The sequence below is a fragment of the Salvelinus namaycush genome, chromosome 19, assembly GCF_016432855.1.
Source record: "Salvelinus namaycush isolate Seneca chromosome 19, SaNama_1.0, whole genome shotgun sequence".
Lineage (NCBI taxonomy): Eukaryota > Metazoa > Chordata > Actinopteri > Salmoniformes > Salmonidae > Salvelinus > Salvelinus namaycush.
This window is the reverse complement of record NC_052325.1, coordinates 10,692,952-10,717,069: the sequence shown is the minus strand read 5'-3', so window position 1 is coordinate 10,717,069 and position 24,118 is coordinate 10,692,952. Positions and strand designations below refer to the sequence as shown.

At 46.3% G+C, this 24,118-nt stretch overlaps 1 protein-coding gene across 1 annotated transcript in view; it reads left to right on the top strand.

Moving 5' to 3' along the window:
- The window catches only part of LOC120063686 (contactin-associated protein-like 5), a 191,697-nt gene extending 168,005 nt beyond the window's left edge, over nt 1-23,692 (top strand). The window contains exons 18-23 of the mRNA XM_039013980.1: nt 13,720-13,959; nt 15,078-15,302; nt 16,765-16,898; nt 21,471-21,558; nt 22,156-22,359; nt 23,451-23,692. Of these exons, the coding sequence (XP_038869908.1) occupies nt 13,720-13,959; nt 15,078-15,302; nt 16,765-16,898; nt 21,471-21,558; nt 22,156-22,359; nt 23,451-23,692 (1,133 nt within the window). The remainder of the gene's footprint in view (nt 1-13,719; nt 13,960-15,077; nt 15,303-16,764; nt 16,899-21,470; nt 21,559-22,155; nt 22,360-23,450) is intronic.
- The last annotated feature ends 426 nt before the right edge of the window (nt 23,693-24,118 follow it).

The window sequence follows — 24,118 nt, the reverse complement described above, 5'->3', positions numbered from 1 at the left end:
TCTCAACAGACAGCTGTTTGTGGGTAGGACTGGCCTCATAGTCTCAGTCTCAACAGACAGCTGTTTGTGGGTAGGACTGGCCTCATAGTCTCAGTCTCAACAGCCAGCTGTTTGTGGGTAGGACTGGCCTCATAGTCTCAGTTACAACAGCCAGCTGTTTGTGGGTAGGACTGGCCTCATAGTCTCAGTCTCAACAGCCAGCTGTTTGTGGGTAGGACTGGCCTCATAGTCTCAGTCTCAACAGCCAGCTGTTTGTGGGTAGGACTGGCCTCATAGTCTCAACAGACAGCTGTTTGTGGGTAGGACTGGCCTCATTGTCTCAGTCACAACAGCAAGCTGTTTGTGGGTAGGACTGGCCTCATAGTCTCAGTCTCAACAGCCAGCTGTTTGTGGGTAGGACTGGCCTCATTGTCTCAGTCACAACAGCAAGCTGTTTGTGGGTAGGACTGGCCTCATAGTCTCAGTCTCAACAGCCAGCTGTTTGTGGGTAGGACTGGCCTCATAGTCTCAGTTACAACAGCAAGCTGTTTGTGGGTAGGACTGGCCTCATAGTCTCAGTCACAACAGCAAGCTGTTTGTGGGTAGGACTGGCCTCATTGTCTCAGTCACAACAGCAAGCTGTTTGTGGGTAGGACTGGCCTCATAGTCTCAGTCTCAACAGACAGCTGTTTGTGGGTAGGACTGGCCTCATAGTCTCAGTCTCAACAGCCAGCTGTTTGTGGGTAGGACTGGCCTCATAGTCTCAGCCTCAACAGCCAGCTGTTTGTGGGTAGGACTGGCCTCATAGTCTCAGTTACAACAGCAAGCTGTTTGTGGGTAGGACTGGCCTCATAGTCTCAGTCTCAACAGCAAGCTGTTTGTGGGTAGGACTGGCCTCATTGTCTCAGTCACAACAGCAAGCTGTTTGTGGGTAGGACTGGCCTCATAGTCTCAGTCTCAACAGCCAGCTGTTTGTGGGTAGGACTGGCCTCATAGTCTCAGTCTCAACAGACAGCTGTTTGTGGGTAGGACTGGCCTCATAGTCTCAGCCTCATCAGCCAGCTGTTTGTGGGTAGGACTGGCCTCATAGTCTCAGTCTCAACAGCCAGCTGTTTGTGGGTAGGACTGGCCTCATAGTCTCAGTCTCAACAGACAGCTGTTTGTGGGTAGGACTGGCCTCATAGTCTCAGTCTCAACAGCCAGCTGTTTGTGGGTAGGACTGGCCTCATAGTCTCATTCTCAACAGCCAGCTGTTTGTGGGTAGGACTGGCCTCATTGTCTCAGTCTCAACAGCCAACTGTTTGTGGGTAGGACTGGCCTCATTGTCTCAGTCTCAACAGCCAACTGTTTGTGGGTAGGACTGGCCTCATAGTCTCAGTCTCAACAGCCAACTGTTTGTGGGTAGGACTGGCCTCATAGTCTCAGTCTCAACAGCCAGCTGTTTGTGGGTAGGACTGGCCTCATAGTCTCAGTCTCAACAGCCAGCTGTTTGTGGGTAGGACTGGCCTCATAGTCTCAGTCTCAACAGCCAGCTGTTTGTGGGTAGGACTGGCCTCATAGTCTCAGTCTCAACAGCCAGCTGTTTGTGGGTAGGACTGGCCTCATAGTCTCAGTCTCAACAGCCAGCTGTTTGTGGGTAGGACTGGCCTCATAGTCTCAGTCTCAACAGCCAGCTGTTTGTGGGTAGGACTGGCCTCAGTCTCAGTTACAACAGCAAGCTGTTTGTGGGTAGGACTGGCCTCATAGTCTCAGTCTCAACAGCAAGCTGTTTGTGGGTAGGACTGGCCTCATAGTCTCAGTCACAACAGCAAGCTGTTTGTGGGTAGGACTGGCCTCATTGTCTCAGTCACAACAGCAAGCTGTTTGTGGGTAGGACTGGCCTCATAGTCTCAGTCTCAACAGCCAGCTGTTTGTGGGTAGGACTGGCCTCATAGTCTCAGTCACAACAGCAAGCTGTTTGTGGGTAGGTCTGGCCTCATAGTCTCAGTCTCAACAGCCAGCTGTTTGTGGGTAGGACTGGCCTCATAGTCTCAGTCACAACAGCAAGCTGTTTGTGGGTAGGACTGGCCTCATTGTCTCAGTCACAACAGCAAGCTGTTTGTGGGTAGGACTGGCCTCATAGTCTCAGTCTCAACAGACAGCTGTTTGTGGGTAGGACTGGCCTCATAGTCTCAGTCTCAACAGACAGCTGTTTGTGGGTAGGACTGGCCTCATAGTCTCAGTCTCAACAGACAGCTGTTTGTGGGTAGGACTGGCCTCATAGTCTCAGTCTCAACAGCCAGCTGTTTGTGGGTAGGACTGGCCTCATAGTCTCAGTCTCAACAGACAGCTGTTTGTGGGTAGGACTGGCCTCATAGTCTCAGTCTCAACAGCCAGCTGTTTGTGGGTAGGACTGGCCTCATAGTCTCATTCTCAACAGCCAGCTGTTTGTGGGTAGGACTGGCCTCATTGTCTCAGTCTCAACAGCCAACTGTTTGTGGGTAGGACTGGCCTCATTGTCTCAGTCTCAACAGCCAACTGTTTGTGGGTAGGACTGGCCTCATAGTCTCAGTCTCAACAGCCAACTGTTTGTGGGTAGGACTGGCCTCATAGTCTCAGTCTCAACAGCCAGCTGTTTGTGGGTAGGACTGGCCTCATAGTCTCAGTCTCAACAGCCAGCTGTTTGTGGGTAGGACTGGCCTCATAGTCTCAGTCTCAACAGCCAGCTGTTTGTTGGTAGGACTGGCCTCATAGTCTCAGTCACAACAGCAAGCTGTTTGTGGGTAGGACTGGCCTCATTGTCTCAGTCACAACAGCAAGCTGTTTGTGGGTAGGACTGGCCTCATTGTCTCAGTCACAACAGCAAGCTGTTTGTGGGTAGGACTGGCCTCATAGTCTCAGTCACAACAGCCAGCTGTTTGTGGGTAGGACTGGCCTCATAGTCTCAGTCTCAACAGCCAGCTGTTTGTGGGTAGGACTGGCCTCATAGTCTCAGTCTCAACAGCCAGCTGTTTGTGGGTAGGACTGGCCTCATAGTCTCAGTCTCAACAGCCAGCTGTTTGTGGGTAGGACTGGCCTCATAGTCTCAGTCTCAACAGCCAGCTGTTTGTGGGTAGGACTGGCCTCATAGTCTCAGTCTCAACAGCCAGCTGTTTGTGGGTAGGACTGGCCTCATAGTCTCAGTTACAACAGCAAGCTGTTTGTGGGTAGGACTGGCCTCATAGTCTCAGTCTCAACAGCCAGCTGTTTGTGGGTAGGACTGGCCTCATAGTCTCAGTTACAACAGCAAGCTGTTTGTGGGTAGGACTGGCCTCATTGTCTCAGTCACAACAGCCAGCTGTTTGTGGGTAGGACTGGCCTCATAGTCTCAGTCTCAACAGCCAGCTGTTTGTGGGTAGGACTGGCCTCATAGTCTCAGTCTCAACAGCCAGCTGTTTGTGGGTAGGACTGGCCTCATAGTCTCAGTCTCAACAGCCAGCTGTTTGTGGGTAGGACTGGCCTCATAGTCTCAGTCTCAACAGCCAGCTGTTTGTGGGTAGGACTGGCCTCATAGTCTCAGTCTCAACAGCCAGCTGTTTGTGGGTAGGACTGGCCTCATAGTCTCAGTTACAACAGCAAGCTGTTTGTGGGTAGGACTGGCCTCATAGTCTCAGTCTCAACAGCAAGCTGTTTGTGGGTAGGACTGGCCTCATAGTCTCAGTCACAACAGCAAGCTGTTTGTGGGTAGGACTGGCCTCATAGTCTCAGTCTCAACAGCCAGCTGTTTGTGGGTAGGACTGGCCTCATAGTCTCAGTCACAACAGCAAGCTGTTTGTGGGTAGGACTGGCCTCATTGTCTCAGTCACAACAGCAAGCTGTTTGTGGGTAGGACTGGCCTCATAGTCTCAGTCACAACAGCAAGCTGTTTGTGGGTAGGACTGGCCTCATAGTCTCAGTCTCAACAGCCAGCTGTTTGTGGGTAGGACTGGCCTCATAGTCTCAGTTACAACAGCAAGCTGTTTGTGGGTAGGACTGGCCTCATTGTCTCAGTCACAACAGCAAGCTGTTTGTGGGTAGGACTGGCCTCATAGTCTCAGTCTCAACAGACAGCTGTTTGTGGGTAGGACTGGCCTCATAGTCTCAGTCTCAACAGACAGCTGTTTGTGGGTAGGACTGGCCTCATAGTCTCAGTCTCAACAGACAGCTGTTTGTGGGTAGGACTGGCCTCATAGTCTCAGTCTCAACAGCCAGCTGTTTGTGGGTAGGACTGGCCTCATAGTCTCAGTCTCAACAGACAGCTGTTTGTGGGTAGGACTGGTCTCATAGTCTCAGTCTCAACAGCCAGCTGTTTGTGGGTAGGACTGGCCTCATAGTCTCAGTCTCAACAGCCAGCTGTTTGTGGGTAGGACTGGCCTCATAGTCTCAGTCTCAACAGCCAGCTGTTTGTGGGTAGGACTGGCCTCATAGTCTCAGTCTCAACAGCCAGCTGTTTGTGGGTAGGACTGGCCTCATAGTCTCAGTCTCAACAGCCAGCTGTTTGTGGGTAGGACTGGCCTCAGTCTCAGTCTCAACAGCCAACTGTTTGTGGGTAGGACTGGCCTCATTGTCTCAGTCACAACAGCAAGCTGTTTGTGGGTAGGACTGGCCTCATAGTCTCAACAGCCAGCTGTTTGTGGGTAGGACTGGCCTCATAGTCTAAGTCTCAACAGCCAGCTGTTTGTGGGTAGGACTGGCCTCAGTCTCAGTCTCAACAGCCAGCTGTTTGTGGGTAGGACTGGCCTCATAGTCTCAGTCTCAACAGCCAGCTGTTTGTGGGTAGGACTGGCCTCATAGTCTCAGTCTCAACAGCCAGCTGTTTGTGGGTAGAACTGGCCTCATAGTCTCAGTCTCAACAGCCAGCTGTTTGTGGGTAGGACTGGCCTCATAGTCTCAGTCTCAACAGACAGCTGTTTGTGGGTAGGACTGGCCTCATAGTCTCAGTCTCAACAGACAGCTGTTTGTGGGTAGGACTGGCCTCATAGTCTCAGTCTCAACAGACAGCTGTTTGTGGGTAGGACTGGCCTCATAGTCTCAGTCTCAACAGCCAGCTGTTTGTGGGTAGGACTGGCCTCATAGTCTCAGTTACAACAGCCAGCTGTTTGTGGGTAGGACTGGCCTCATAGTCTCAGTTACAACAGCCAGCTGTTTGTGGGTAGGACTGGCCTCATAGTCTCAGTCTCAACAGCCAGCTGTTTGTGGGTAGGACTGGCCTCATAGTCTCAGTCTCAACAGCCAGCTGTTTGTGGGTAGGACTGGCCTCATAGTCTCAGTCTCAACAGCCAGCTGTTTGTGGGTAGGACTGGCCTCATAGTCTCAGTTACAACAGCAAGCTGTTTGTGGGTAGGACTGGCCTCATAGTCTCAGTCTCAACAGCAAGCTGTTTGTGGGTAGGACTGGCCTCATAGTCTCAGTCTCAACAGACAGCTGTTTGTGGGTAGGACTGGCCTCATAGTCTCAGTCTCAACAGACAGCTGTTTGTGGGTAGGACTGGCCTCATAGTCTCAGTCTCAACAGACAGCTGTTTGTGGGTAGGACTGGCCTCATAGTCTCAGTCTCAACAGCCAGCTGTTTGTGGGTAGGACTGGCCTCATAGTCTCAGTCTCAACAGCCAGCTGTTTGTGGGTAGGACTGGCCTCATAGTCTCATTCTCAACAGCCAGCTGTTTGTGGGTAGGACTGGCCTCATAGTCTCAGTCTCAACAGCCAACTGTTTGTGGGTTGGACTGGCCTCATTGTCTCAGTCTCAACAGCCAACTGTTTGTGGGTAGGACTGGCCTCATAGTCTCAGTCTCAACAGCCAACTGTTTGTGGGTAGGACTGGCCTCATAGTCTCAGTCTCAACAGCCAACTGTTTGTGGGTAGGACTGGCCTCATAGTCTCAGTCTCAACAGCCAGCTGTTTGTGGGTAGGACTGACCTCATAGTCTCAGTCTCAACAGCCAGCTGTTTGTGGGTAGGACTGGCCTCATAGTCTCAGTCTCAACAGCCAGCTGTTTGTTGGTAGGACTGGCCTCATAGTCTCAGTCACAACAGCAAGCTGTTTGTGGGTAGGACTGGCCTCATTGTCTCAGTCACAACAGCAAGCTGTTTGTGGGTAGGACTGGCCTCATTGTCTCAGTCACAACAGCAAGCTGTTTGTGGGTAGGACTGGCCTCATAGTCTCAGTCACAACAGCCAGCTGTTTGTGGGTAGGACTGGCCTCATAGTCTCAGTCTCAACAGCCAGCTGTTTGTGGGTAGGACTGGCCTCATAGTCTCAGTCTCAACAGCCAGCTGTTTGTGGGTAGGACTGGCCTCATAGTCTCAGTCTCAACAGCCAGCTGTTTGTGGGTAGGACTGGCCTCATAGTCTCAGTCTCAACAGCCAGCTGTTTGTGGGTAGGACTGGCCTCATAGTCTCAGTCACAACAGCAAGCTGTTTGTGGGTAGGACTGGCCTCATAGTCTCAGTTACAACAGCAAGCTGTTTGTGGGTAGGACTGGCCTCATAGTCTCAGTCTCAACAGCAAGCTGTTTGTGGGTAGGACTGGCCTCATAGTCTCAGTCACAACAGCAAGCTGTTTGTGGGTAGGACTGGCCTCATTGTCTCAGTCACAACAGCAAGCTGTTTGTGGGTAGGACTGGCCTCATAGTCTCAGTCACAACAGCAAGCTGTTTGTGGGTAGGACTGGCCTCATAGTCTCAGTCTCAACAGCCAGCTGTTTGTGGGTAGGACTGGCCTCATAGTCTCAGTCACAACAGCAAGCTGTTTGTGGGTAGGACTGGCCTCATTGTCTCAGTCACAACAGCAAGCTGTTTGTGGGTAGGACTGGCCTCATAGTCTCAGTCTCAACAGACAGCTGTTTGTGGGTAGGACTGACCTCATAGTCTCAGTCTCAACAGACAGCTGTTTGTGGGTAGGACTGACCTCATAGTCTCAGTCTCAACAGACAGCTGTTTGTGGGTAGGACTGGCCTCATTGTCTCAGTCACAACAGCAAGCTGTTTGTGGGTAGGACTGGCCTCATAGTCTCAGTCACAACAGCCAGCTGTTTGTGGGTAGGACTGGCCTCATTGTCTCAGTCACAACAGCAAGCTGTTTGTGGGTAGGACTGGCCTCATTGTCTCAGTCACAACAGCAAGCTGTTTGTGGGTAGGACTGGCCTCATAGTCTCAACAGCCAGCTGTTTGTGGGTAGGACTGGCCTCATAGTCTAAGTCTCAACAGCCAGCTGTTTGTGGGTAGGACTGGCCTCAGTCTCAGTCTCAACAGCCAGCTGTTTGTGGGTAGGACTGGCCTCATAGTCTCAGTCTCAACAGCCAGCTGTTTGTGGGTAGGACTGGCCTCATAGTCTCAGTCTCAACAGCCAGCTGTTTGTGGGTAGAACTGGCCTCATAGTCTCAGTCTCAACAGCCATCTGTTTGTGGGTAGGACTGGCCTCATAGTCTCAGTCTCAACAGACAGCTGTTTGTGGGTAGGACTGGCCTCATAGTCTCAGTTACAACAGCCAGCTGTTTGTGGGTAGGACTGGCCTCATAGTCTCAGTTACAACAGCCAGCTGTTTGTGGGTAGGACTGGCCTCATTGTCTCAGTCACAACAGCAAGCTGTTTGTGGGTAGGACTGGCCTCATAGTCTCAGTCTCAACAGACAGCTGTTTGTGGGTAGGACTGGCCTCATAGTCTCAGTCTCAACAGCCAGCTGTTTGTGGGTAGGACTGGCCTCATAGTCTCAGTCTCAACAGACAGCTGTTTGTGGGTAGGACTGGCCTCATAGTCTCAGTCTCAACAGCCAGCTGTTTGTGGGTAGGACTGGCCTCATAGTCTCATTCTCAACAGCCAGCTGTTTGTGGGTAGGACTGGCCTCATTGTCTCAGTCTCAACAGCCAACTGTTTGTGGGTAGGACTGGCCTCATTGTCTCAGTCTCAACAGCCAACTGTTTGTGGGTAGGACTGGCCTCATAGTCTCAGTCTCAACAGCCAACTGTTTGTGGGTAGGACTGGCCTCATAGTCTCAGTCTCAACAGCCAGCTGTTTGTGGGTAGGACTGGCCTCATTGTCTCAGTCACAACAGCAAGCTGTTTGTGGGTAGGACTGGCCTCATTGTCTCAGTCACAACAGCAAGCTGTTTGTGGGTAGGACTGGCCTCATAGTCTCAGTCACAACAGCCAGCTGTTTGTGGGTAGGACTGGCCTCATAGTCTCAGTCTCAACAGCCAGCTGTTTGTGGGTAGGACTGGCCTCATAGTCTCAGTCTCAACAGCCAGCTGTTTGTGGGTAGGACTGGCCTCATAGTCTCAGTCTCAACAGCCAGCTGTTTGTGGGTAGGACTGGCCTCATAGTCTCAGTCTCAACAGCCAGCTGTTTGTGGGTAGGACTGGCCTCATAGTCTCAGTCTCAACAGCCAGCTGTTTGTGGGTAGGACTGGCCTCATAGTCTCAGTCTCAACAGCCAGCTGTTTGTGGGTAGGACTGGCCTCATAGTCTCAGTTACAACAGCAAGCTGTTTGTGGGTAGGACTGGCCTCATAGTCTCAGTTACAACAGCAAGCTGTTTGTGGGTAGGACTGGCCTCATAGTCTCAGTCTCAACAGCAAGCTGTTTGTGGGTAGGACTGGCCTCATAGTCTCAGTCACAACAGCAAGCTGTTTGTGGGTAGGACTGGCCTCATTGTCTCAGTCACAACAGCAAGCTGTTTGTGGGTAGGACTGGCCTCATAGTCTCAGTCACAACAGCAAGCTGTTTGTGGGTAGGACTGGCCTCATAGTCTCAGTCTCAACAGCCAGCTGTTTGTGGGTAGGACTGGCCTCAGTCTCAGTCTCAACAGCCAACTGTTTGTGGGTAGGACTGGCCTCATTGTCTCAGTCACAACAGCAAGCTGTTTGTGGGTAGGACTGGCCTCATAGTCTCAACAGCCAGCTGTTTGTGGGTAGGACTGGCCTCATAGTCTAAGTCTCAACAGCCAGCTGTTTGTGGGTAGGACTGGCCTCAGTCTCAGTCTCAACAGCCAGCTGTTTGTGGGTAGGACTGGCCTCATAGTCTCAGTCTCAACAGCCAGCTGTTTGTGGGTAGGACTGGCCTCATAGTCTCAGTCTCAACAGCCAGCTGTTTGTGGGTAGAACTGGCCTCATAGTCTCAGTCTCAACAGCCAGCTGTTTGTGGGTAGGACTGGCCTCATAGTCTCAGTCTCAACAGACAGCTGTTTGTGGGTAGGACTGGCCTCATAGTCTCAGTCTCAACAGCCAGCTGTTTGTGGGTAGGACTGGCCTCATAGTCTCAGTCAAGACAGACAGCTGTTTGTGGGTAGGACTGGCCTCATAGTCTCAGTCTCAACAGACAGCTGTTTGTGGGTAGGACTGGCCTCATAGTCTCAGTCTCAACAGACAGCTGTTTGTGGGTAGGACTGGCCTCATAGTCTCAGTTACAACAGCCAGCTGTTTGTGGGTAGGACTGGCCTCATAGTCTCAGTTACAACAGCCAGCTGTTTGTGGGTAGGACTGGCCTCATAGTCTCAGTCTCAACAGCCAGCTGTTTGTGGGTAGGACTGGCCTCATAGTCTCAGTCTCAACAGCCAGCTGTTTGTGGGTAGGACTGGCCTCATAGTCTCAGTCACAACAGCAAGCTGTTTGTGGGTAGGACTGGCCTCATAGTCTCAGTCTCAACAGCCAGCTGTTTGTGGGTAGGACTGGCCTCATTGTCTCAGTCACAACAGCAAGCTGTTTGTGGGTAGGACTGGCCTCATAGTCTCAGTCTCAACAGCCAGCTGTTTGTGGGTAGGACTGGCCTCATAGTCTCAGTTACAACAGACAGCTGTTTGTGGGTAGGACTGGCCTCATAGTCTCAGCCTCATCAGCCAGCTGTTTGTGGGTAGGACTGGCCTCATAGTCTCAGTCTCAACAGCCAGCTGTTTGTGGGTAGGACTGGCCTCATAGTCTCAGTCTCAACAGCCAGCTGTTTGTGGGTAGGACTGGCCTCATAGTCTCAGTCTCAACAGCCAGCTGTTTGTGGGTAGGACTGGCCTCATAGTCTCAGTCTCAACAGACAGCTGTTTGTGGGTAGGACTGGCCTCATAGTCTCAGTCTCAACAGCCAGCTGTTTGTGGGTAGGACTGGCCTCATAGTCTCATTCTCAACAGCCAGCTGTTTGTGGGTAGGACTGGCCTCATTGTCTCAGTCTCAACAGCCAACTGTTTGTGGGTAGGACTGGCCTCATTGTCTCAGTCTCAACAGCCAGCTGTTTGTGGGTAGGACTGGCCTCATTGTCTCAGTCTCAACAGCCAACTGTTTGTGGGTAGGACTGGCCTCATAGTCTCAGTCTCAACAGCCAGCTGTTTGTGGGTAGGACTGGCCTCATAGTCTCAGTCTCAACAGCCAGCTGTTTGTGGGTAGGACTGGCCTCATAGTCTCAGTCTCAACAGCCAGCTGTTTGTTGGTAGGACTGGCCTCATAGTCTCAGTCACAACAGCAAGCTGTTTGTGGGTAGGACTGGCCTCATTGTCTCAGTTACAACAGCAAGCTGTTTGTGGGTAGGACTGGCCTCATAGTCTCAGTCTCAACAGCAAGCTGTTTGTGGGTAGGACTGGCCTCATAGTCTCAGTCACAACAGCAAGCTGTTTGTGGGTAGGACTGGCCTCATTGTCTCAGTCACAACAGCAAGCTGTTTGTGGGTAGGACTGGCCTCATAGTCTCAGTCACAACAGCAAGCTGTTTGTGGGTAGGACTGGCCTCATAGTCTCAGTCTCAACAGCCAGCTGTTTGTGGGTTGGACTGGCCTCATAGTCTCAGTCACAACAGCAAGCTGTTTGTGGGTAGGACTGGCCTCATTGTCTCAGTCACAACAGCAAGCTGTTTGTGGGTAGGACTGGCCTCATAGTCTCAGTCTCAACAGACAGCTGTTTGTGGGTAGGACTGGCCTCATAGTCTCAGTCTCAACAGACAGCTGTTTGTGGGTAGGACTGGCCTCATAGTCTCAGTCTCAACAGACAGCTGTTTGTGGGTAGGACTGGCCTCATAGTCTCAGTCTCAACAGCCAGCTGTTTGTGGGTAGGACTGGCCTCATAGTCTCAGTCTCAACAGACAGCTGTTTGTGGGTAGGACTGGCCTCATAGTCTCAGTCTCAACAGCCAGCTGTTTGTGGGTAGGACTGGCCTCATAGTCTCAGTCTCAACAGCCAGCTGTTTGTGGGTAGGACTGGCCTCATAGTCTCAGTCACAACAGCAAGCTGTTTGTGGGTAGGACTGGCCTCATAGTCTCAGTCTCAACAGCCAGCTGTTTGTGGGTTGGACTGGCCTCATAGTCTCAGTCACAACAGCAAGCTGTTTGTGGGTAGGACTGGCCTCATTGTCTCAGTCACAACAGCAAGCTGTTTGTGGGTAGGACTGGCCTCATAGTCTCAGTCTCAACAGACAGCTGTTTGTGGGTAGGACTGGCCTCATAGTCTCAGTCTCAACAGACAGCTGTTTGTGGGTAGGACTGGCCTCATAGTCTCAGTCTCAACAGACAGCTGTTTGTGGGTAGGACTGGCCTCATAGTCTCAGTCTCAACAGCCAGCTGTTTGTGGGTAGGACTGGCCTCATAGTCTCAGTCTCAACAGACAGCTGTTTGTGGGTAGGACTGGCCTCATAGTCTCAGTCTCAACAGCCAGCTGTTTGTGGGTAGGACTGGCCTCATAGTCTCAGTCTCAACAGCCAGCTGTTTGTGGGTAGGACTGGCCTCATAGTCTCAGTCTCAACAGCCAGCTGTTTGTGGGTAGGACTGGCCTCATTGTCTCAGTCTCAACAGACAGCTGTTTGTGGGTAGGACTGGCCTCATAGTCTCAGTCTCAACAGCCAGCTGTTTGTGGGTAGGACTGGCCTCAGTCTCAGTCTCAACAGCCAACTGTTTGTGGGTAGGACTGGCCTCATTGTCTCAGTCACAACAGCAAGCTGTTTGTGGGTAGGACTGGCCTCATAGTCTCAGTCTCAACAGACAGCTGTTTGTGGGTAGGACTGGCCTCATAGTCTCAGTCTCAACAGACAGCTGTTTGTGGGTAGGACTGGCCTCATAGTCTCAGTCTCAACAGCCAGCTGTTTGTGGGTAGGACTGGCCTCATAGTCTCAGTCTCAACAGCCAGCTGTTTGTGGGTAGGACTGGCCTCATAGTCTCAGTTACAACAGCAAGCTGTTTGTGGGTAGGACTGGCCTCATAGTCTCAGTCACAACAGCAAGCTGTTTGTGGGTAGGACTGGCCTCATAGTCTCAGTCACAACAGCAAGCTGTTTGTGGGTAGGACTGGCCTCATTGTCTCAGTCACAACAGCAAGCTGTTTGTGGGTAGGACTGGCCTCATAGTCTCAGTCTCAACAGCCAGCTGTTTGTGGGTAGGACTGGCCTCATAGTCTCAGTCTCAACAGCCAGCTGTTTGTGGGTAGGTCTGGCCTCATAGTCTAAGTCTCAACAGCCAGCTGTTTGTGGGTAGGACTGGCCTCAGTCTCAGTCTCAACAGCCAACTGTTTGTGGGTAGGACTGGCCTCATAGTCTCAGTCTCAACAGCCAGCTGTTTGTGGGTAGGACTGGCCTCATAGTCTCAGTCTCAACAGCCAGCTGTTTGTGGGTAGGACTGGCCTCATTGTCTCAGTCTCAACAGCCAGCTGTTTGTGGGTAGGACTGGCCTCATAGCCTTAGTCTCAGTCTCAACAGCCAGCTGTTTGTGGGTAGGACTGGCCTCATAGTCTCAGTCTCAACAGCCAGCTGTTTGTGGGTAGGACTGGCCTCATAGTCTCAGTCTCAACAGACAGCTGTTTGTGGGTAGGACTGGCCTCATAGTCTCAGTCTCAACAGACAGCTGTTTGTGGGTAGGACTGGCCTCATAGTCTCAGTCTCAACAGCCAGCTGTTTGTGGGTAGGACTGGCCTCATAGTCTCAGTCTCAACAGCCAGCTGTTTGTGGGTAGGACTGGCATGGTCTAATAGCCTTAGTCTCACGCTCAACAGCCAGCTGTTTGTGGGTAGGACTGGCCTCTTAGTCTCAGTCTCAACAGCCAGCTGTTTGTGGGTAGGACTGGCATGGTCTAATAGCCTTAGTCTCACGCTCAACAGCCAGCTGTTTGTGGGTATGACTGGCCTTAGTAATATAACGCCTCTTAGGAAATTATTTATTTCACTACACAGACTTCAACAGTGGCCTTTCCCCTGACATGTTCCACCAGAGATATACAATTGTCTCGGCACAGTTGCTATCTCAGGATTTATGATAGCCTCAAATAGACAATAGGTCACAGTATGAATGATCATATTCATTATGATTATTTCACAGTCACTTTCTGCTTATACCAAGGCATTACACACATGAATGGGTTTCCTATAAGACATTACCTATAAGCTTTCCCTGAGATTAAACCTTTGGTTGGCCATAAATCTTGATTTGTCATTCAGGCGCTTTACTGTTTCTTCTGCTTATAATGTTTGCAAAGGTCTGCCCAACACTTCATACTAATAGCTATTCTTCCATATTTGCATATAGTTAGTCTAAATGAGCTCCAGAGTTGTCTTACATGCTTAAATCAAGGGTTGCAGTAAAGCAGTGGGCTTCTTTAGCCTCCCGGTGAGTTATTATGTATCACAACTAGACTACAAATGTGTTATTACATTGTTATAGGCATTATGAACTAGTTATAACCTGTGGTCCCTCCAGGGGGAACAGCAGCTAGTACTCAGTAGAATATGATGCATTATATACTAATTGTGTTATAACACTGTAATAAACATATTAACTAGTTATAACCTGTTGTCCCTCCTCCAGGGGGGACGGCGGCTAGGCAGAGGGGCTTCTTGGGTTGCATCAGAATTCTGACTATAAACGGTGTGACCTTTAACCTGGAGGAGCGGGCTAAGATGACCCCGGGGGTGAGCGCTGGCTGCCCTGGCCACTGCAGTGGCTCCAGCAGTCTCTGCCACAACAATGGGAGGTGCATCGAGAAGAACAGCGGCTACGTCTGTGACTGCTCTCAGTCTGCCTACGGGGGGCCCTCCTGCAAGGAAGGTGTGTGATGATATGCCCCCCAAGAACTAGATGTAAATGGGTTCACTCATGATATTGTTGTGTGATGAATTATTGAATGGAAAAAAACACTTGATACAATGATTAAGACATAAGAAAAGGCTTACATTTCCAAATGAAGATGAATCATGTATCTAATGCAGTTGGTACTTGGTACTCGCCCCCATGTCCTCGTCATACTTCATGTATTATACAGTAGAATGATGACATTCATATGCAACCGGTACTGTACAGCTCTCTACTCCCCTGCCGAAAAGTGTTGGGTCTTTTTTTTGCCAGGTTTTGAGCCCTCCCAATCTAGAACAAAAAGTGCAACTCTTGAGCAAAAAGCTTTGTGTATCCACCGCCACGTGTGTGGGATTCTTGAATATGGTTCTTAGCTTCTTTTTCTCTGAACCACTGGATATACTTGTACCTGAGCCACTTGCAAGTTAAGGAAATTCTTACCTTCAATCATTCTTAAGAAAAAAAGCAATATTGACCTATCTTAACCCTTTTCTGTAGATACGCCTTTATTTCCAGCATCTGCTCTTGTGTGGGTAGAGAGCCTTCAGTTCTTTATTCTCTTTCCGCTAAGTCATGATGACTTATTATGAAACTTAGTTATAAAAACATAAAACTCGCCGAGAATGTGCTTAGACTGCTATATAATTATGCAATATATATATTTCCCATTAATAATTTTGGTGAGAACGGGAGAAGAGAAAATAACAGAATGCTTTGAGGGGTATTCACTTTGCTCTTGAAGTGGAGGTGTTGAGATCAGTGGCTTTCAGAGTGTAGATTGTGCTCCATCTGAAAAAGAGATCAAATCTAGGCCTCCATTATCATGGAGCAGACACATCCTTGACAACGGGTGGTCTGTTTCTTATAGGATGTACATTTTGTTCTATTTTGTCCAAAGAAATTGACAGAACGTGCATTCATCAAGAATGTTTGCAAAAATGTTTTTTAAATGTTTCTTCTGACTGTTGTTTTGGTTTAGCTAAAAACAGCTACAATTTGATTGACATTATTTGCTCTCAAAAATGTATCTTTTGAATTCAGTTTATTGCAGTATGTCTGTCCAAATGATCCATCCTCTCTCTCTGTCCATACAGAGGTGTCTGTGTCGTTTAACAGAGAGTCGTCGGTGACCTACACCTTCCAGGAGCCTTTCTCTGTGATGCAGAACAGGAGCTTCCAGGCCTCCAGTGTCTACAGAGAGAACAGCAGGGCCAGAGAGAACATTGCTTTCATCTTCATGACCACACAGAGCCCTGCCATGCTGCTCACTGTCAGCACCTTCAGCCAGCAGTACATAGCAGTCATCCTGGCACGCAATGGTATGGACACCTCTACTACTCATTTGTCAGTGGTACAAATAATTTAATAATTTCTGAGGTGTCCATTTACACCTCATTGCATTTGGTAATATGAGTGAAATTCAATATGCTTCAAACATATTTCCAGATTTGTTTTTGGACTCTGACGGGAAGAAGTTGGGACTCCACCAAGGCTTTAGTGAAGGGTGTTATAATGACTCCATTAGCTGGCAAAGGGCAACTCTAAATTCAGAATGTAATCTCATTATATGGAAGAGAGTGCTAACTATTGCGTACTATTTACTCCAGCTGAGTGTTCTCTCCCATTGTACCGCACAGCAAAGAGCGGAAAGAACCACGTTGCCTTGCACAACTTTCAACACAAAGAATCCAATTCGTTTCATAGAAAGATGGATTTATAATCCCTTGACAAGTATGGAACAAGTAATGTGTCATGTTTAGAATATTTCCATCCATCACATAACAGACAGGAATAAAAAAAATAAAAAAACGAATTTAACCTTGACAGATCCAAGTTCAGTGACCCGTCTAAGCCTATTCAGCCGCATCCATAACGAAGCCTTGATCATGCACCTTAACCTCTAATCTGACAGCCTTCCAAGTTGTACAGAAAGCCCATCAGCATCGTGTTGAGTGACACCCTGTGTTTCTTTAAGTCTTTACTCTCTTGTTCAATCGGAGCGCGTGGATGAATCACGCCTTTGTAAATATGGGAGGATCAGGAGGACACTTCATCCACAGTAATCTCGAGCACCCGGGCACTGTCAGGGGGTTCTCAAACACAGCATAAATCCCTTCACCAACCGAGCTGGAATTGTAATATTGACCCAACTTCACTTGATAATGCAAAGCTCTCTGCCTCTCTGATCTAGTGTGGTATGTGTGTGGGAGGAACATTTGGTGCATATTCAACACAGGGCAAAGAGCTTAGGCTGCTCCACGATACATATTTATGCCTAAAGAGGTAAATGTGGGGGCTTCAATAGAGAAGTCTATTTATAAATAAACTGCCAACACTCTTCATTGTATTTCAGTCATAATGCTATTTTTGTTTATAAGGTTATCTTAATTCCAAACTAATTTCTATTGATTGATATGAATTTAAAATAAAGGTTTGTAGGTGAAGGTGAGGTGAGCCATGAGATAAGTTTAGCTATTTAAATGTTATTCTCAAGCCTTCAGCTTGGGACAATCTCATCGGCACAGCTCATGGAAAATGGCTGTATTCAAAGAAACAAGGCAATATTGTTTACAAATCACCATGAGGGCAATTGTTTCAATTATTTCAAAATATGTTTTCATGTTGGTGCATACTTTAGCCCAAATGGTAACTGGAGATATTTGAACAGTCCTCACATTGACTTAAATGCGTGACTTTAACAAGTCCAATAGTCAACAACTTAATGTAGGTTTAAGATCTTTCAGTGCATAGTTTTCACCCAGTTTGTGTTGTGGTCTATAGGGAGTCTACAGATCTGGTACCATCTCCATGTGGACAGGAGGCCAGATGTGTTCAGCCCCAGACCCACAAGCCTGGCAGACGGACGCCTCCACCGTATCAGAATCCACCGTGAGGGAAAAGATGTCTACTTACAGGTGAGCAATGGATACATTTACAAAAGGTGTAGATCCTGTGCATTGTAATTCCATCACTACATATGGGCATGTCAATCCTCTTTAATAACCCCCATAAATATTTGTCTAGTGGAGTATTTGCATATGATCTCAGTGATCAATTGTCCCAGAGTATGTGTTAGAGCAGGGGTACTCGATTATTACCCTTTGAGGTCCGTATCCTGCTGGTTTTCTGTTCTACCAGATAATGAATTGCACCCACCTAGTGTTCCTGGTCTAAACCAGTCCCTGATTAGCAACAATGAAAAACGCTTCGAGGTTGAGTTTGAGGGTATTAGAGATACAAAACAGTAAAATACTGATCCTCGTTTATTTAAGAAGAGACATTTTGAAAAGTTTTCTCCTAAAGGGTCCTATTCCTGACCCTGAAAAATGTCTCCTCCATATTTATTGCTTTGGCAGATAAACATGCCCCTTTTAAAAAATTCAGAGTCAAAGATAGATCCAACCCTTGGTTTTCTTCGGCGCTATCTGAGCTCATTCAAATGAGATAATCAGGCCTGGGCCAAAGCAAGGAAAACTGAGTCTGTAGTAGACTCGCAATCTTTCAGGCAATTGACAAACATATGTACTATCTTGATGAAGAAAGCTAAATCAAGCCACCTTTTTAGCTCTATCTCTGACTCTGCTGGTGATCCTTCTAAATTTTGGAAAACAGTAAATTCACTGAAGTGTATAAATTAATCTTCTTCCCTGCCTAAGTAAGTTCTGTCTGAATCTGGCATCATAACGGAGAAGAATGGGATAAGTGATATTTTTAGTCATAATTTTATCTCGGCAGGCTTTTTATTTGAGAGAAACGGTGGTTTAATTGACCCTGGACAGTCAATTGACTGCTCTTCCATCTGCCAGCCTCTAGCTGACTCGACGGTTAACTTCTTCTGGCTGCAAGCCCGACGTCGGTACACTTATGACAACAGCCAGCTCAAGTGCAGGGCGCGAAATTCAAAATATATTTTTTAGAAATATTTAACTTTCACACATTAACAAGTCCAATACAGCATTTGAAAGATAAACATCTTGTGAATCCAGCCAACATGTCCGATTTTTAAAATGTTTTACAGCGAAAACACCACGTATATTTATGTTAGCTCACCACCAAATACAAAAAAGGACAGACTTTTTTCACAGCACAGGTAGCATGCACAAAACCAACCTAACTAACCAAGAACCAACCAAACTAACCAAGAAACAACTTCATCAGATGACAGTCTTATAACATGTTATTCAATAAATCTATGTTTTGTTCGAAAAATGTGCATATTTGAGCTATAAATAAGTTTTACATTGCAGCTACCATCACAGCTACCGTCAGAAATAGCACCGAAGCAGCCAGAGTAATTACAGACACCAACGTCAAATACCTAAATACTCATCATAAAACATTTCTGAAAAATACATGGTGTACAGCAAATGAAAGACAGGCATCTTGTGATTCCAGCCAATATTTCCGATTTCTTAGGTGTTTTACAGCGAAAACACAATATAGCATTATATTAGCTTACCACAATAGCCAGAAACACAAGCCATTCCCCAGCAGCAAAAGTTAGCGATCGTAACAAACCAGCAAAAGATATATAATTTTTGACTAACCTTGATAAGCTTCATCAGATGACAGTCCTATAACATCAGGTTATACATACACTTATGTTTTGTTCGAAAATGTACATATTTAGAGCTGAAATCAGTGGTTATACATTGTGCTAACGTAGCATCTTTTTCCCACAACGTCCGGATATTTTTCTGACACTCACATATTCTGACCAAATAACTATTCATAAACATTACTAAAAAATACATGTTGTATAGGAAATGATAGATACACTAGTTCTTAATGCAATCGCCGTGTTAGAATTCTAAAAATAACTTCATTACGACATGCAGTTTACGTTATGGCGAGAGCGTGCCCAAAATCTGGCCGCAAACTACTAGTACACATGTACGACAGATATATGAAATAACATCATAAAATGGGTCCTACTTTTGATGATCTTCCATCAGAATGTTGTACAAGGGGTCCTTTGTCCAGAACAATCGTTGTTTGGATTTAGAATGTCCTCTTCTCCAGTCAATTAGCACGGAAAGCTAGCAAAGTGGCGCGAAGCTCTCCTTCCTGAACATACGCAGACAAAGCAACACGCCTAACGTCCCGAAAAAATTTCAATAATCTAATAAAACTATATTGAAAAAACATACTTTACGATGATATTGTCACATGTATCAAATAAAATCAAAGCCGGAGATATTAGTCGTCTATAACGACAGCTTTACAGAAGGCAATACCAGGTCACTTCTCGCGCGTTCCAGAAAACAGGAAATTGGGGTCACGTCATGCCAAGAGCTATTATTCGACCTCAGATCATGTTATACACTCCATTTCTTTTCTCACTGCCTGTCGACATCTAGTGGAAGACGTATGAAGTGCATGTATACTAATAAATATCAAGGACATTTATAGGCAGGCCCTAGAACAGAGCATCGATTTCAGATTTTCCACTTCCTGTCAGGAAGTTTGCTGCAAAATTAGTTCTGTTTTACTCACAGATATAATTCAAACGGTTTTAGAAACTAGAGTGTTTTCTATCCAATAGTAATAATAATATGCATATTGTACGAGCAAGAATTGAGTACGAGGCCGTTTGAAATGGGCACCTTTTATCCAGGCTACTCAATACTGCCCCTGCAGCCCAAAGAGGTTAAACCATCAACTTCTCGTGTATCTTTGTTTTCATTTCAACAATTTACTTTTTGTGAATTATTAACTGGGGCTGACATGCTTGATCCATTTTTGCTGCTGCTCTCTGCGCCCCGATTGCTCAATCATTAACCCATATGTTTAACCTGACAATTATATCTAGTACTATCTCCAAGGTTTAGAAGACGGCCCATGTACGCCCCATTTAGAAAGGTGACCTTTGTGACCTAATTAATTATTGCCCTCTTTCTAAACTTAGCTAAAATATTATAATTCTTGATTAATTCTCAGCTAAGATATTACTTATCTTTGAAATGCATTTAAACTGTACATCAGTCGGGTTTTAGACCAGGTCATAGCACTATCTCTAGTTATGCATCTCTAGTTATAAATGATGTGGTTAACTTTATGGATAAAAGGCAACATTGTGCTGCCCTTCTTCATGGACCTGTCAAATGCTTTCGATACTGTTGATCACTCACTACTAATTCAGAAGCTTTCCTCAATTGGCCTAGACCAGGCTGCATGTAAATGGTATAAAAATTACTTGACAAATAGAACTCATTGTGTATCTACTGATGATGTTAAATCAGATTTCCTGGATATTTCGAAAGGTGTCCGCAGGGGTCGATTCTAGATCCAGTACTTTTTACTGTTTACATTAACAATATGTAACTGTAGAAAATTGTTTGTAAAAATGTTAACCTGCACTTGTATGCTGATGATACTGTTGTGTATGCTATTGCCCCCACGGTTGACCTGCTTTATCTGAACTACAGTCTGTCTTCATTGTGTTACAGACACACTCTATTGACCTGAAATTATTACTGAATGCAGGTTAAACTAAGTATTTTTATGTTCTCTAGAGCACATAAAAATAACTGATGATTTAAGTATATGTACTTTGTATGGTGTCCATATTGATCGTGTCCCCGCTTACAAATATCTGGGCACCTCGATAGATACATTTTTTATTTTAAAATGCATATTGATGAGTTAAGAAGCTGAGAGTTAAATTGGGCTTCTATGGAAATAGGTCCTGCCTCTCGCTAAATAGTAGAAAGCAGATTATTCAGTCGACATGGCGACATCATCTATGGCGACATCATCTGCCACTTCATTAAAGTATTGAGATGCCGTTTATCATAGCGCACTGCGCTTTATTACGGGCAACAATTTTAGTGCTCATCACTGCATTCTCTACCAGAAAGTTGGGTAGCCCTCTTTGATGTCACGTAGGTTGATACCTTGCTATGTTTTCATTTATAAAGCTCTTTTACAAAAACTGTACCTACTGTAACATCTTTACTAAACTTTAGACATACAAGTTACCACACCCGGTCTCAGGGATGGTTAACTCTGGAAATTCCTTTGGTCTCTACTGAGACAGGTAAATCCAGCTTTTAGGTTTTTTTGCACCTTATTTGTGGAACAAACTTCAAAATGTTGTTAAAATGTTCTGGTGCGTCGAGGTCAATTCAGAAAGCTGATTGAGGACCTTATTACTGATCAATGTGTTTGTTTTTTTATGACCGGGTTTTTCTTTCTGCTTGCATTTTTGTATTTATATTTTGATGTGGGTATTTTATGTCATCTATGTCATTTAGGGCTCATCTGTAAAATAGACTTGGTCTCAGTATGACTCCCTAATAAATAAAGTTTAAATAAAAACATTTAACAAATGTATACTGCTATGAAAGAGCATTGGTACTACAGTAAACGGAAGCCATTTAGATGAAAGAATATCGTACTCAATCCATAATGTATTGAAATGTAAAATGGATTTGTAATTCCTGTAATCCTCATTCATTATTTGATTATTTTTCACTTTCCCCCAGATCGACCAGGACATCCACAGGAAGTACACCCTGTCATCTGATGCAGAGTTGATCTTAATCAGATCCTTGACTTTGGGCATAGTCGTCGGTAAGCCTTCCAATGAAATTATACTGCCGTGCAGGGAGCTATTTTGAATAATGGAACCATACTATGATACTGAAGAAGTTTAGGTTTTTCACATGTGCTATTTTTGACTTAATGTTCAAATGCTCATACCAATTTCCCAACATTTTCATACCCTGTCTCAGAACAGCTTTTGTAATCCCAGACTTGCAGATTTAAAGATTTGACCATCATTGCTGAAGGATGATTATTTTTTATATCCCTTACTGCTGTTGCCATAGAAACATGTATATTTAATTCAGGAGGGAAATAATGGTGAATCTAATAAAGGCTGAATAAAGATGAATTAATGGGACCTAAAATTGTGCTGTCTGAAAGCACAGAAATATTTTAAACAATAACCTAAACAGAAAGCAAACTCTCTCACCTCCTCTCCCTCCCTTTCCCCCTCTAATGAAGATCTATTAAAATGCTGTGCGTACATATCTTCCCCAATGACTCATTTGTACATCATGAAGTATGTTTTGTTTGTTTTAGTTTTCAAGAGGCCCATTCTCTTGTGGATCACCTTCCAGTGGGAGACTGCTGTCATAATGTTTCAATGTTAATTCTGTATAACAGGAGGTGAGAATTTTGATGAGGAAGTGATGCAGGCAGGATCTAAGGGCTTCATTGGCTGCCTGTCCTCCGTCCAGTTCAATCACATGGCTCCACTGAAGGCAGCGCTACTGAACCGTGGCAGCTCATTGGTCAGTGTATGGGGTCACCTGGTGGAGTCTAACTGTGGGGCTCCGGCTGACTCAACAACCTCACACCCACTCTCAGGTAAGTGCTGCTGTTGTAAAACACAGTCTCCACTCAGCTAACTGGATAAAACAAGTAAATTAGTTCCTTTACTCTGCCACAGCTGTTCAGCTTTCACAGCGGAAGCCATTTAGAGCTGTGTGGAATCGATTGTGGATGTTCCCAGTCTCGCCTCAGACTTAAAGCATCATTATTACATTTCAGATGAATCAGAAACGAGTCGACAATGAGCTGATTCCTGCCAGCCTGATGGAACTTTTGTTTTTCATTGTTTACGCAGTTAAACAAATAAGTTATCTTCTGCCACATACACCCTGTTGAGGAACATCCATTTTGCTGCACAGCTCGTTCACTCATTACTGAAAGATAATGAATGGGCCTTTCTTCCCTGCCAGATCAAGCTGCGAAAACAAACAAAGATAATGTCAGCCGGCATGACTCGGCAGTCATAGGAGGTTTGTTTCTCTATTTTATTGTAATTTATTGTTTTGGTGTTAATATGAAACTAGTCCTAGATGTCACTTTGTTTCACTGTCTTTCTTTCTCTCTTTCCCTCTTTCTTCCTCTCTCACTCTCTTACCTCACAATGGCTGTCCCTCTGAAGTTTTTTGTGGATGGGGTTCCTATTTGTTAAAGCTGCAATATGTAACTTTTTGGGTGACCCAACCAAGTTCACACAGAAATGTGTGTTTATAGATCTGTCATTCTCATTGAAAGCAAGTCTAAGAGGTGGTAGATATGTTCTATGTGCACTATTTCTATGCTTCCCATTCTTACGTTACGTTTTTGCATCTTTTACTTCCAGTTTTGTACACCAGCTTCAAACAGCTGAAAATACAATATTTTTGGTTATGGAAAATATATTTCACAGCAGTGTAGATGGTACAATGATGATACACTATAATTGCTTGTTTTGTCACATATACTGTACTGAAATTAAGCGAACTATTCAAATTTTAGCAACCAGGTAATGGAGTAGCGATTTCAGCCTAGTGCATCTTTAAGTCCAGGGTAACTTATTTCTAATAAATTGAGACGGACCATGAAATGAGTCATGACCCCAGCCCCCCTCAGATGTTATAACTAAAATGGCTTCCCTTGCTCCCCCGCAGGTGTGGTGTCAGCAATAGTCTTCATCACTCTGTGTGTAGTGGCGGTGATGACCCGTTTCCTGTACCAGCACCGGCAGGCCCGGAGAGACGCCAGCATCAAGGAGAAGGAGCACCAAACCAACCTGGAAACAGCCTACCGGAGAGAAGCAGCCTACCAGGCAGAACCAGCCTACCGGACAGAGTGCCACCTCCATGACAGTCATAGCTCCACCCTCAGGGACAACAGGGAGTACTACATCTGACCACAGTGTCCAGCCAAGCCTTCTAGCCATCGCCGCTTACCTCTCTTCTGTTTTGTCTAGCTGTCTGCACAGGAGGAGGCAGCCTTTTTCCTCCCTCCTCTGGGGTAGAAAAGAAGAATTCCTTCTCCTTTAGGGAACTGTGGGAATATCCTGGTGGGGAATTTCTTCCCGTTTCTGTGTAGATACTCCCCCGTAGGACGGGACTTCTAGCTGCAAATATGTTGACCGGCCGGCTCACAAATGGTGGTGATGGGACAGGAAACAGTGCCATAAGAAATTGAAGCATATGGATTTGGTGCAATGGACTTATCCAATGACAGAAATACAAAGAGCCTGGAAAGGTTAGAATAGTAAATGTTATGGGAAGAGTGGGCAATGTTATGGGAAAAGTGGGCAATGTTATGGGAAAAGTGGGCAATGTTATGG